General features: G+C 38.3%; 1 protein-coding gene across 1 annotated transcript in view; it reads left to right on the plus strand.

Moving 5' to 3' along the window:
- The first annotated feature begins 498 nt into the window (after positions 1-498).
- PTCH1 (patched 1) overlaps positions 499-13,028 on the plus strand; it is a 36,702-nt gene continuing 24,172 nt past the window's right edge. The window contains exons 1-10 of the mRNA XM_009708632.1: positions 499-698; positions 1,961-2,030; positions 2,139-2,230; positions 3,670-3,868; positions 4,504-4,625; positions 5,930-6,077; positions 6,856-6,987; positions 7,295-7,450; positions 8,088-8,186; positions 9,485-9,610. Of these exons, the coding sequence (XP_009706934.1) occupies positions 568-698; positions 1,961-2,030; positions 2,139-2,230; positions 3,670-3,868; positions 4,504-4,625; positions 5,930-6,077; positions 6,856-6,987; positions 7,295-7,450; positions 8,088-8,186; positions 9,485-9,610 (1,275 nt within the window). The 5' untranslated portion in view covers positions 499-567. The remainder of the gene's footprint in view (positions 699-1,960; positions 2,031-2,138; positions 2,231-3,669; positions 3,869-4,503; positions 4,626-5,929; positions 6,078-6,855; positions 6,988-7,294; positions 7,451-8,087; positions 8,187-9,484; positions 9,611-13,028) is intronic.

Here is a 13,028-nt window from a genome sequence, read left to right on the forward strand (position 1 = left end):
GCTCACCTACTCTTCCCCTCCGCCCTTTTTTTAACTGAAGAGAAACATTCTCCTTCTGCCTTTGCCAGATTATTTAGGAGAAGAGTGTAAATTAAAGCCATTTATCTTGAAATGTGCTATTGGAGCAGACTGTTTATACAAGTGTAAGAAATTGTAACATAGTATTTGGTCTGGTCTGCAAGGAAAAGTTTTTTTCTTTTTTCTTTCTTTTTTTAATTTTTACATGTGGGATATTGGTTATAATGTAGAAAAAAACCTGTTTGACGCCCCAGTTTACACATCAATGTTTTAGTGCAGTAGAGGCAATGGTATTTTAATGAGGAATATGTTTTCTGTTGCAGTGTTTCTAAAATAAAGTTGTTACTAGTTTTAGAGCTATACTGTGATCAGATTGAGACAGAATAGTCCGTGCACGTGGTCAAGTTTTTCTGACTGGAGGGTGCTCATCATGTGAATCCAGAATAAGCAGTTACTGGCTAATACAAAGATGTTGATATTTATCCATCAGTTGGTGGACGAGTGAGTCGGGAGTTAAACTACACACGGCAGAAGATTGGAGAAGAGGCCATGTTTAACCCCCAGCTCATGATCCAGACTCCACAGGAAGATGGTGCTAATGTACTAACAACAGAAGCACTCCGACAGCACCTTGACTCTGCGCTTCAGGCCAGCAGAGTACATGTCTATATGTACAACAGGTAAGGGGAAAAGCAAAAGTTTTCTTCATCATCTGTAGCAGCCAAAAAGCAGGCACGTGTATTTTTGAATGATTAGCACTTCAGAGCCTTTCCCTGAAGACTGTGTTTTGATTTGCACGTCACTGGTTTCTGATACTTGACGTTGTGGCATGATAGCAGTGACAAGTTGGCTTTTAACAAATGAGATGGGTAAGTGCTGTTGGAAGAGATTCTGAGAGAGTAGCCATATGAGCAGTGCTACAGTATCCAGCATTTGCTTTTGTAAAGGAGTGATGTCTGTGCCCTTAAACATAGGACCTTATGGATGGCATTCCTAACATTGAAAATCTTTCCATATTAGAGTTGAGTGCACTCACTGACACTGTCATGAGGTACATAATGACTGCGAACAGCGGCACAGGCTACTGTCCTTCCAATAGCTTGGATATAAGGGGAAATGCAGATGTGTGAGAAATGGCAGTGGGTGGAGTAACAGCTGTTTATTTAGACGTAATAGAGTCAGCCTTCAGAGTAGCTGTGTGCACATACTGAAGGTTGGGAGTTGTGTGTTGTCCAAGAAAAAAATGATAAAGGTGCACCTTAGGGAGGTACCAGCTTTGGGCTAGTGAGATGCCTCCCTGAAAAGTGGTCCCTCCAGGGTTACTACTTACATGATGGCCTCTGTCTTTCAGCACATCTTTTCAGCACATCCAACTGATGCCTCAGTGAACTAATGCTAAGGCTCCAATTATCTTTTACCCAGCTTCTGCTGTGTCTAAGGCATTAAAAGTCATAGCAGTGGAAGTTGTAACATAGCTGAAAAAGGAAGGAAGAAATCGTAATGGTTTCTTTTCTCCTGCATGTGTGGTTCAGCTGGGAATATTCTAGTCCTCTGAGCTGGAGCTGGCTTCTCTCTCCGTTGTGTCACTGAGTGATATCTTAAGTCACAAGCAGTCTCATTTATACAAAGATGGATTTCTGTCCCTTTAACATGTGTTTACTAGTTTGTACATCCAAAAGCAGCTCCATTATTTTTAATGAGTTTTACAGAGGATGTGAGAATAACTGAAACAAAGGTCTAGTCTGTAACTACAAAATGTAAAGCCTTTGCTTTTTTTGTGCGGTGTAGTATATCTATGCTGAATATTTGCCTTTCTCAATGATTTGCTGCTTGAGACCAATATATGTATATGAGTTGCCATTTTAAATGTCTGTTACATTTTAAAAATAACTTTTCAGTAATTGTGCAAGAAAAAAATATTTGTTCTTCATATTTCTTACAGACAGTGGAAATTGGAACATTTGTGTTATAAATCAGGAGAACTCATCACAGAAGCAGGTTACATGGACCAGGTATGTGCAGCATCTAGTTGTAAGATTTGTGTATTCTCATGGTTCAGCTTGTGCTGCTTTGATCATATTTCAGTATAACTGTGATTTTCCCCTTTCTGATCCTGACAGATCATAGAATATCTTTATCCTTGCTTAATTATCACTCCTTTGGACTGCTTCTGGGAGGGAGCAAAACTACAATCAGGAACTGCCTATCTACTGTAAGCATGTTTTTTTATAACTTTCTGGTCTGACTGATTTTAATTGTATAACTGTGTATGATTTTTCAGTTGCATTCCCATTGATTATTCAGATTCTGGTTTAACAGAAAAATAAAAGATGAAGTGTCGTGTCTCTACAGAAAATATCCATGGATTTTCTTTTGACTGAACAAAGATTTTCCTGTTTCTAAGAGATAATTTGTAGACATCAATTTAAATCCTATGTTATTTTTCCCATTCTGCTAGCATGCAAAATAAAATGTAAGTTCTGAATTTAAGCTTTAAGAATTTGATGCCTTTTCTTCCCCCCTCCCTGAAATAAACTTGTTTCTGGTGGGGTTTTTTTGTTTGACTTTTTTTTCCCCCATAAAATACCAAAACATTGATTGCCTGGGAATTTTATTCCTAAGAAAATGTCTTGGGTTAAATCTCAAGTCTTCCTAAGGAACAAAGAACAAATCCTTTGCTTATGAGATCATTAAAGAAACCATATAGTATCTTTTATGGGTGGTTTCTCACAGTTTACAAGTGTGATATTATATGCCCTGAATCCTTTAAAGAGTTAATTGTTAATCTGTGCAGGCATTTTAATTATGCAAGAGTTAGCATTTTGAGTTATTGTTTCTGTCCTGGTTTGCATGTCTCTGCAAAAGCAATTTGCAATGGCCATCTCCTAACCTTTAGTGTACAGTTTTAGATGGGGAAATAAGGGGGTTTGTGTTTTCTGGTTGGGAGATTCGGAATAATGACTTAAGCCTGGTTAAGCAGATACAGTGTGGTTTGAACCACAGAATAAGGCAGCCAAAAGCCTTTCTAGTCTGTCAACATCACAAATTCAGAAGTTGGGGGTGGGAAACGTGACAGTGATAGTGGTGACAGCCATGGTAGCAGGAAAGCTTGATGGTTGGTAGTCAAACTGCCAGGGCATTTGAAGGAGCGCAGTATTGTTATAGAAAAACAAAGATCAGTTATATTGATTGATTACATTTGCAAGATGATTATTAGACTAGCAAGAAGTAATCTGATACTATGAGACAGGCTTTCTTTCCTCAGCCCCCTCTCTTCTTTCCCTCTCCCCTCCCCCCCTGATTCTCTGAAGCAGCAGTTGGCTGCTTTTTTGTTATTTAGGTGCTCAATGATTTGTTTTGCTTTGCTTGTAAATGGAAGTATTTTTAACCGGTGAATATTCTGTTTTATACAAAATCTTTGTGAGAACTGAGTATTTTTGTTAAAAATACAGCTGGGCTGCAAGAAAAGTACATAACCAAATTTAATTAAAATATGCCCTGCATTTTATGAAGCAAACTTACCAGAAAAGGTTTTAACTTGTAACTGAAAATAACTCCATTATTTGTGCAAATACGAATTTTAAAACTGTTTGTTTCAGTACTTCTTTTGTCTTTTGTGTGTGTGTCATTTTCTCCTGGTTTCTCTTGCAGAGGGAAGCCTCCTTTGCAGTGGATCAACTTTGACCCCTTAGAATTCTTGGAAGAGTTAAAGAAAATAAACTACCAAGTGGAGAGCTGGGAAGAAATGCTGAATAAAGCAGAGGTTGGTCATGGTTATATGGATCGACCCTGCCTGAATCCTGCTGATCCCGATTGCCCAATCACAGCTCCCAATAAAAATTCCACCAAAGTAAGTTTGCTTGTCCCTGTGCATATCTTTTCAAGGGAGGCCGGGGTGGGGTGGGAGGTCAGAGAGGAGAGAACAAGGTACCATTTTCTTCCAAGCAATATATAGTTCATATTCTTGATCTCATTTTTCTGTTCCTGTTATATGCTGTTAGCCCACAGTTATGAAAGTTCCCTCGATCTGTGATGCAATGGTTAATTCCACATTTATGGAGTGAGAGTACAGTACACACCCAGCTACTGGCTGGGTGTGGCAATGTGGTGATGTGGCATTTCAGCAAACCTGATGCCCCAGACAAAGCCACTGCTGGAGCACAGCTGCTGCTATACACTCACACTTTGGAGCAAAGCCTTCCTTCAAGTAGGGCCAGTTTTGTTGATTTTTCTGAAGAATTTGAAGTCACAGGCCCCAATTTTATATATCCCTTTATCAATCACATCAGGCTTTGGAGAAATTGCCATCTCATCAACAAGAATCCAGCTGATTTGTTCAACTTGATTTGTTGAACACATTTCTCTTTGTAGACATCCTAGATTGTCTTTAATATCTGTTATTCTAGTACACTAGGTGTTGAACTAGGATATGAGTTTGTCTAAAGTTACGAAACTGCTTAATTGCTTCTTTATAACTTTTTCTAGCCTCTTGATGTAGCCCTTGTTTTGAGTGGTGGATGCTATGGACTGTCAAGAAAATACATGCATTGGCAGGAGGAGTTGATTATAGGTGGTACAGTCAAGAACAGTTCTGGTAAACTTGTCAGGTAAACAAATGTTTAAAGAAAATTTCAAAGTTTTTCTTTGTTAGAGTTTAGTTTGTGAGGCACAGGGGGAGGATTATGCAAAATCTACTGATCTTCATGTGTATTATCAATCCCAGTTTAGGATGACATGCCTCAAGAGAACAGAATTTAAGAGTGATCAAACAGTTGTTTAAATTTAAGGAGGTGTCATTGCTTCCTGCTTCTAACCTCAGAATGATAGTGTATGTTGCTCAGAAAGAAAGCTTTCTCCTGGAAACTTGTTGTTCATAATGTATTTATAAAGCATTGAACAGTGTTTAAAGCACTGAACACCTTTGATCGTATTTTGAAATACGATCAAAGGAAGAAGGGAAAAAAAATAATTTGGATAATCTGCTCACTCATTTGACTTCTCTCAGAATTCCAAAATCTCCACTGAACTTTTTGTTCAGGACCAATATAGAGAAAAGTCTATTTTTATGTCCCTACATCTTGAATACAGTTTTGAGTGATGAAACAAACCCCTTTGTTTCAGACTTCTTGAAGAAGTCATGGAACACTGGATTTCAGTAGGGGAAAAAAACTGTGAAATAGAACTGTGCTGAAAAATGTAGGTCATACTAAACTAAATGAAACATAATTCTTCCATATTTAATACACAGAACTTTTGCTAGACCTTTTAATAGGAATTTTCACCTTTTTTACATTCACGCTAAACATCAATAAGTCTTTATAACAATAACCAAAAAATACATTTTTAGCGGAAAAAAAATAAATAATTCCTTAAGCTTCTAAAATTGTTGGATGCAGTTGCATACTGTGGGAATTCAGGATGGATAGTTATTGCCACTGTGTACTGCTCGCAGCTTGTCAGGTGTCAGGAGTTTAATTTGGTATTTCTCTCCAAGGGATGAAAAAGACCAAGGTCTTCAAATGACAAATTGCCAACAGCATTTACAAGATCCGATAGAAATAACTGTGGCATCCTCATGGTACTCTCTATCAGTCATGATCTTTATAACTGATTTGTAGCGTTACATTCTTTGCTCCTGAAACTGATCCTATTGAAAATAATGGCAAAACTCTCATTAACTTCAGTGAAACCAGATTTAGCCTCAATACTGCATAGACCAGTACCGCTGCACCAGATACACAGTAGAATAATTATACTCTGTTCAATTTTAATACAAACATGTGCCCTATAAAATCAAGAACTCATGCAAGCTCCTGTTAGGGTCTCATTTGGGACTTCATGCCATGAAAATAATTTCCTGAAAATGGTCATTTTATGCCTCTTCCTCCTCTCCCTTCTCTCCGTATCACAGTGCCCAGGCTTTGCAAACCATGTTTCAGTTGATGACTCCTAAGCAAATGTATGAGCACTTCAAAGGGTATGAATATGTTTCCCATATCAACTGGAACGAGGATAAGGCAGCAGCAATTCTGGAAGCCTGGCAGAGGATGTATGTTGAGGTAAAATTGAAAATAACATAGATATCATACTGTAAAGTCCTGCTAAGATCCATTGCCTTCTGTCATGGCTTTTTACAGTATTTCTTCAAGGAAGATGCTTAAACCAGAACTGAGTCATTGCCTCCCAGTTTTTAAGCTGATTGCTGCCCTGATTAAGAAGCTGCTTGGTTATTCCCATATGAGAAGCTGTGAAGGTTTTGCTCTTTGCTGTCTGGGACATTTTTGCTTTGCTGGGGCTGAGAAGCAACCAAAGAGCTAACTGGAATTTAAAAGCTTTTGGTTGGCGTGGTTATTCTAAGGTGTCTGGAAAACATTAGCCAGCCATGTGCCGCTCTCCCAGCGGCGGGGCAGGCGGGGGGGGTGAGTGCCTGGCCCCCGCGTCCCAGGCTCTGACCTCTGCTGCCGTGCTTCTGACCTCTGCAAATGGCCAGGAGGGGGAAAGAGGAGCACTCCCTTCGAAGAGACCGCTGGCCTTGCGTTAAAGGCAAAACTCCTACAGCAGCAAATCCATGGTGGAGTTATGGGAAGAGGATCCAAGCTAAATGTTTGGAGTGGGCTGGGATCACAGTAGCCTTTCCTGAAGGGTGCAAATTCTTGTCTGATAATCAGTAGCTTGCAAGGAATAATTACCAAACACATTCGTGTAGCATTGGCATAATCTCTGTGTGGGCTTTTGCAGGAACTTTAAGGCAAAAGTAGTTGATTTCAGATGTGTGCTGTAGAGGATAGTGATGAATTTTTTCTTTAGTCAGACCAAGTTTTATTTTTCTTTTCATAGGTTGTTCATCAAAGTGTTGCACAAAACTCTACTCAGAAGGTGCTCTCCTTTACTACGACCACCCTGGATGACATCCTGAAGTCATTTTCTGATGTCAGTGTTATCAGAGTAGCTAGTGGCTACTTGCTAATGGTAATAAAACAAATTTATTTCATTTTCTGTGGTAGTAGAGCTGGGCTTAAATATCTGCTTTATTGTTACCAGTCAGTAGTCCAGAACATTTTAGGCATATTAAAAATAAAAACTACAGTTTGTGAACTTTTGCTTCAGGCTTGTCACCTGTTCCTCTGTGTAACATCTGTGGTGTGCCTATGCTGTTTAAAAATGTTTGTAATGATGTGTATTTTGGGTGGGGAGAGATAGGTGTTAGAGAAGGATCCATTCTAATATTCTGCTTTTTTTCCCCCAACTTCTTCCCCCCCCTCCCCATTTGCTTTAGCTTGCCTACGCCTGTTTAACAATGCTGCGGTGGGACTGTGCCAAGTCTCAGGGTGCCGTGGGGCTGGCAGGAGTCTTGTTGGTTGCACTCTCAGTGGCTGCAGGATTGGGCCTGTGCTCACTGATTGGAATTTCCTTTAATGCTGCCACAACTCAGGTATTTAGGAGACACAAGTCTGTTGTTAAGTTACAAGTACTCTGTTAGTAAATGAAAACAACTGAATCTTTGAGGGGAAAAAAGCTGCAGAAGTATTTTGGCTCTAGGTTTTTACTTATGCTACTTATGCCTTTCTCCTATCTCATAGCTTATGCTGTGAGAAATTAAGTGATCATGCTGCCAAATGATACTAAAGAAAAAGGGAGGTATCATGTAGCTTGTATAATTGCTAGACTCTGGGTTATTTGATTTTTCTGTGTCCCAATACGAGTGGAGGCATTGAGTTGTACGTAAGAAGCTGCAGGTTTTTGTCTTCACGTCTGAATATATCAGGATATTCAAATTCTGAAAATATTTTGAATATAACTTGAATTATTATCAGATATTCTTTGTTGATCCAAAATTTGAATTACTTTTGGTGATATTTTGTACCTGTAAATGGTATACTGCAAGTTCCTCAGCAGTATTTGAGAATAAAAGTTAATAGCTGTATTACATCCTTTTGATTTTCATTTTACCCTTGGATTTGTGTACAGTGTAATGTAAAAGTTGCTTTAATTAGTCATTTAATGGCTAGCTGCATGGTAGATCATAAAACAACCTTCTTGGTTTTTGTTTGTTTTGTTTCTCCCTGAAGGTTTTGCCTTTTCTTGCTCTTGGAGTTGGTGTAGATGATGTTTTCCTTCTGGCACATGCATTTAGCGAAACAGGGCAGAATAAGAGAATTCCATTCGAGGTAATGACAAAATGGGGATTTGGGGGAAGATAAAACAAGAGGCTTCATATGGGAAAAGATAACTGTACCCAGAATTAATTAGTAGTGATTAAAAAAACCCATTTTTTTTCTCAACAGCTTTTCCTAGGGTTTGGAAATTCTTATTTCTGTCGAAATAGGAAATGATGGCAATATATATGATCCTAGAATGTTTTGGAATGTTCACATTCTTTTTTTATTTTTTATTTAATAGTGTCTTAGATTTATTTTGTCTTGAAATTTTATATAAAGGCTAATTTACATAATCCAAATTCTCCCCCAAATTTCAGTGAAGCTGATGTAAATTTAGGAACAAACTCAAATATGAGTCTGACAAATGATAGAATGCTTTAATGGAAGAACAGAAAAATGTTAAGGTGAAAAGAGAAGGAGGACAGCTTGGAAAACAAGCATTTCTTTTTATTTGAATCAACTGTTACTTTTGCTTCTTTGTTATAGCCTTAAATTTGAATTATTTTGTATATTTTTCTGGTTTTCTTTTCTGATGTCTGTAATTTACCATGACATTTCCAAGTGTAACATGCTAATGTTACAAAATCTAAACTGTTGTCACTTTTATGATCCTTTCCTTTTATTGACCTTTTCACCCTCAGTCCAAAGTTTCACATCCAAAGTACAAACCATTTAAAAGCAATGTATATTTACCTATTCTGTTTTGTACAAGCAATGTCTTCCATGTGCTCTTTCCAGCTCGTTTGGCGTGCAGGCACTGCAACCTCAGTCTACTATAACCTCCATATGTTTCAAAATAGCCTGTTTGGTTGGGAAAGGATCATGTGTTTATCTTTATTTCTCTGCGTTTTTTGTGTGTGGTCCCTGGGTTTTGGGTTGCTTTTTTGTTTTGTTACATACTTGTTGAAGATATGTAGCTGCGTTATGCCTCTATGCTGTTAATACATGCTTATTTTGTCTGAAAAATGAGAACACCAAGTGACTCCACTGGTAGAAAATACATCCTACGTAATTACATATGTATTTGATATAGTGTCAGTACCCATTCTGTTCTGAAGCTAGAATCAGCTTTGATAATGTTTTCTACCCTCAAGAAACATGAGCCCTTCATGTGTCATCTGCTTTTCTCCTGTACAGTATACTTGGTATATTCTTTTTTCTCACATACTCTCAAATGCACACTTTTATTCAGAATTTCGTTGCAATAATTTTTCACTGTTACTGTGTTATATCTGTAGGATGACCCCTTAATTTGCAGGACATCACCTTACTCACTTGACTTTTAAGACACGCCATTTGTTTTACAGGACAGAACAGGTGAATGTTTGAAGCGAACAGGAGCAAGTGTAGCCCTTACATCTATCAGCAATGTTACTGCTTTCTTTATGGCTGCCTTAATCCCTATTCCTGCTTTACGAGCATTTTCACTCCAAGTAAGTTTATATGCTATTTTGTTAGCTCTTATGCATGGTCCCATCACGGAAGGCCAATGATCATACCTGTTAGTGGTAGTGTTAAAGTTTGTGTTCAGTGCTGCTCCAGTTCACTGAACCAGTATGTGATCGCTGTTTACCATAGACCTGGGTAATAACAACTGCTGTCTGCCCTTGATTCAGCTCCTCCGATTTCTCATGCCTGGAATCTCTTGCATCCTGTTAGCAGGTGAAAGAATACTCTGCCCTGTCACAGCTGGGTTGAGTGCAAAAACCCAAATGTATGCAACTAAGCAGAAACAAGTCTCCAGAAAGTTTTGCATTCTTAAGTCGAGAAGTAGACTGTAGTGTAGTGTGTACTGTAACATTCCTCAGTAGGAATTTAGGAATTTAATCCTTTCATTTACCTTTGTCCAATTTGCTGCTCTTCAAAACGATAACCAAAGTGCAATGACAGCAGCGAATATGCATTTGCCATATTAATTATTACTGCAGCAGTTTGTACTGCCTTACTCCCAGTGTAATTTTAGCAAACTTGGAGAAAACGTCAAGAATTTTACGTTCCAATTGCTTTGAGAGAAAATGTGAATTATATGTGCTGAACTATGTATCGCTCGCTCCCCCTTTCTCTTTGTCTTCTTGTATTTGTTTGTGATAATATACCTTCAGAAATAGGAAATATTAAGGATACTGGAGAAAGCTTTCTTCTAAAAGCAAGGCGTCTTCGAAGAAAGCTTTGCGAGTTTTTCCCCTGACACAACCAATTTATAGCACTGTCTGACCTTGGTGCAGAGCAGGCAAACTGTACTGTTTCAGTAGTTACTTTTCTTCTGTTGTAGCCTGGTTCTGCAATCATTTTTCATCCTCCTTGAGCCCTTGGCTACCTGGAGGGAGCACGGGCTGCAATTTTTCTTAATACATGTGGCAATTATTGCTGTTTTCAGAGATTTAAGTATGCCTGCATTAAGCTGTAAAATGGTAAAGTGTTTGTGATTGCAGTTATGTTACTAATAAGCGTTAATAATTTGTTTACCATTTCTTCTCAGTAGACAGTTTGGTAGCGAATAATAGAGAAAGTAAAGGCCTCACTGGTTCTCTGCATTGTTTAGCAGATGTCTGTGCAACTAAAGCTAGATCCTTAGTCCTGCATGGTGAGCAGTATTTAGCTCTGCTGATTTGCTGAAACCTACATGTCTCTTCTTACAGGAGATGTGACAGTGAATTGTTTTATTTTATGGCAGAGACCAGTGACAATGCATGAAATATTTTTGGAAGTGTAACACTTCTTCTGTTGGAAGAAGTTATGTCTCCTAAATCTGTGGCCCAATTTCAGATGTTCAACATGTACCTTAAGCAGCTAACAGGATACTGGAGATCTTCACTAGGAATCAGAGGAGAAGGCTTGTTTTGTCAGGCTTTGTAGTACGTGTGCTTTATGGAAGATTCTTCAGCCTAAATGCATCAGCATCAGCTGTAATTGTTACTGTAATCTGAGTATATGTTAAATACACCTTTCCTGAAGTCTTTTCTTTTTGTCTGCTGCCACACTGTAGACTGAGTCACTGAAGGTTCAGAAAACAAAGTCTACATAGCAAAATGACAAACAAAAAGTTTCCAGTGAGATTTCAACATATTCGTGTATGAACATGTCGATATTATTCAGAATAAAAACATCACGATCAAAGTCCTTTTTAAGGCAGTGATTAATATGGAATCTATGTGTAGGAACATTTGGATGTCCAGAACTTAATGTTTGAGTTGCTCAATCTTTTCTCACATGCGTCTGTAATTTGTCTTTGCTTGCACATAGTAACCCCTTGTATGTATATGAGAGATGGAAAAATGTGCAAAAATGAGGCAACTGGAAACCTGTAATGAGGAGTTACTGATACTAGAGCAATATATATAACTGATACGTATATAAGTTAGGAACCACAAAAATAACATCCTTTGTGGTTAAAAAGGAACATCGATTGCTTGCTTTGCCTAACTTCCCCAGGTAAAATAAAAATCAGGTGATACCTTAATCACAGCATTCAGAATCAGATAACCATGGCAGATTTTGCTGGGTGGTCTGTATTTATATATGGATTTCTTTATTTACAGTCTTCTTCCTCCTTCTCCTTCTTACTCAGGCTTGTTTAAACAAGAAGTCCTTGCTATCTTTGATAGCTTCCTAGCAAGACTTAGAAAGCAATGAAATACTGCATTTACTGCCGCCTTCTGATCTAGATAGTGAATTTTTAACAGATGGGCTTAAAAAAAGGATTGCTCTTGACCTTATTTTGCTCTTCATTCACTTTTCTTAAGACATTGCAAGATAATTGTCAAAGTTTCTGTAACTTTTGAGGCCCAGTATCTGTAAAATAACCCAGCTACTGAGGGAGAATAAATGGTTTCCTGCGTCTGTAAGACGAACTTTTAGTTAGAAACTCACGTTTTGCATATCAATACTTCCTTCTTTCTCGGCTTCTGTTCTGTTCTGCCAGCTAAAGCAGTCCATTGATACCTCTGAGTTGAGTTGTTCATTTACTTGATGGAACTCAAATACTGCAAGTCTGATGCTGCCTTAGGAGTTTGCTAGGGTTAGCTCTTGCTGAGTTTTAAAAAATGGAAATCAGTCCTTCTGGAAGTGAGATTTTTAAAATTAATTCCACTATGCAGATGGGATTAGCTTTTTCCACCATTTTAATTATTTTCATTTGTTGATCTTATTAGTCCTTTAATTAAGCAGTTTTAGGGCTCTGAGATGCTGAAGATGTCCCAAATAACTCAGTCACAAGAATCACCTGTAAGAGTGCTCAGAACTTTGAAGGAGTAGGTCCTGAGTTTTCAGATGTGTTTCATTTCTTAAAATTGTGGTGGAGGAGGAGGTTATCAGACAAATCCACTGCAAGTTTTTGAAGTTTGCAGTAGGAATGTCTTAAACTTAGCCCTTTGTTTGAGTATAAATCAAGGAAGGCAAGGCAGAGTACCAGTACTGCTGGGCTGAATTCTTTCCTCAGACAGACTATTCAGACACCATTATGGAATAAATACTGCCCAGAAAAGAGAAGGTACAGCTTCACAAAAATTCATCTAACTCTTCTTGCTTACACCAGAAACTTGCTCCCCCTAACAGCAGAGGAGTGGTGTAGATTCACTAATGAGCAAAGGTGGAACTTTTCCCAGTAAGTCTTAGCAGTAACTTTTTCCCTCACAGTAAGAATGACAAGTTTTTTTCCTAAATGTAAAAGTGCATTACCAGGTGGCAGTGGTGGGTTTGTGGAGAGAAAGAATGTAAGTTTTTAAGTTCATTCGGTTATCTTACTCTGCTGAAGTGGTTTGTCCCCCTTCTTTTACCCATGTACCCTTCCCTGCTCCTGACAGGAGAATTTAACAAGCAAAATGAAAGCCTAAGGGAAAAGGGCGGAGCAGG

Source organism: Cariama cristata, unplaced genomic scaffold (assembly GCF_000690535.1).
Source record: "Cariama cristata isolate BGI_N322 unplaced genomic scaffold, ASM69053v1 scaffold40889, whole genome shotgun sequence".
NCBI classification, from domain to species: Eukaryota; Metazoa; Chordata; class Aves; order Cariamiformes; family Cariamidae; genus Cariama; species Cariama cristata.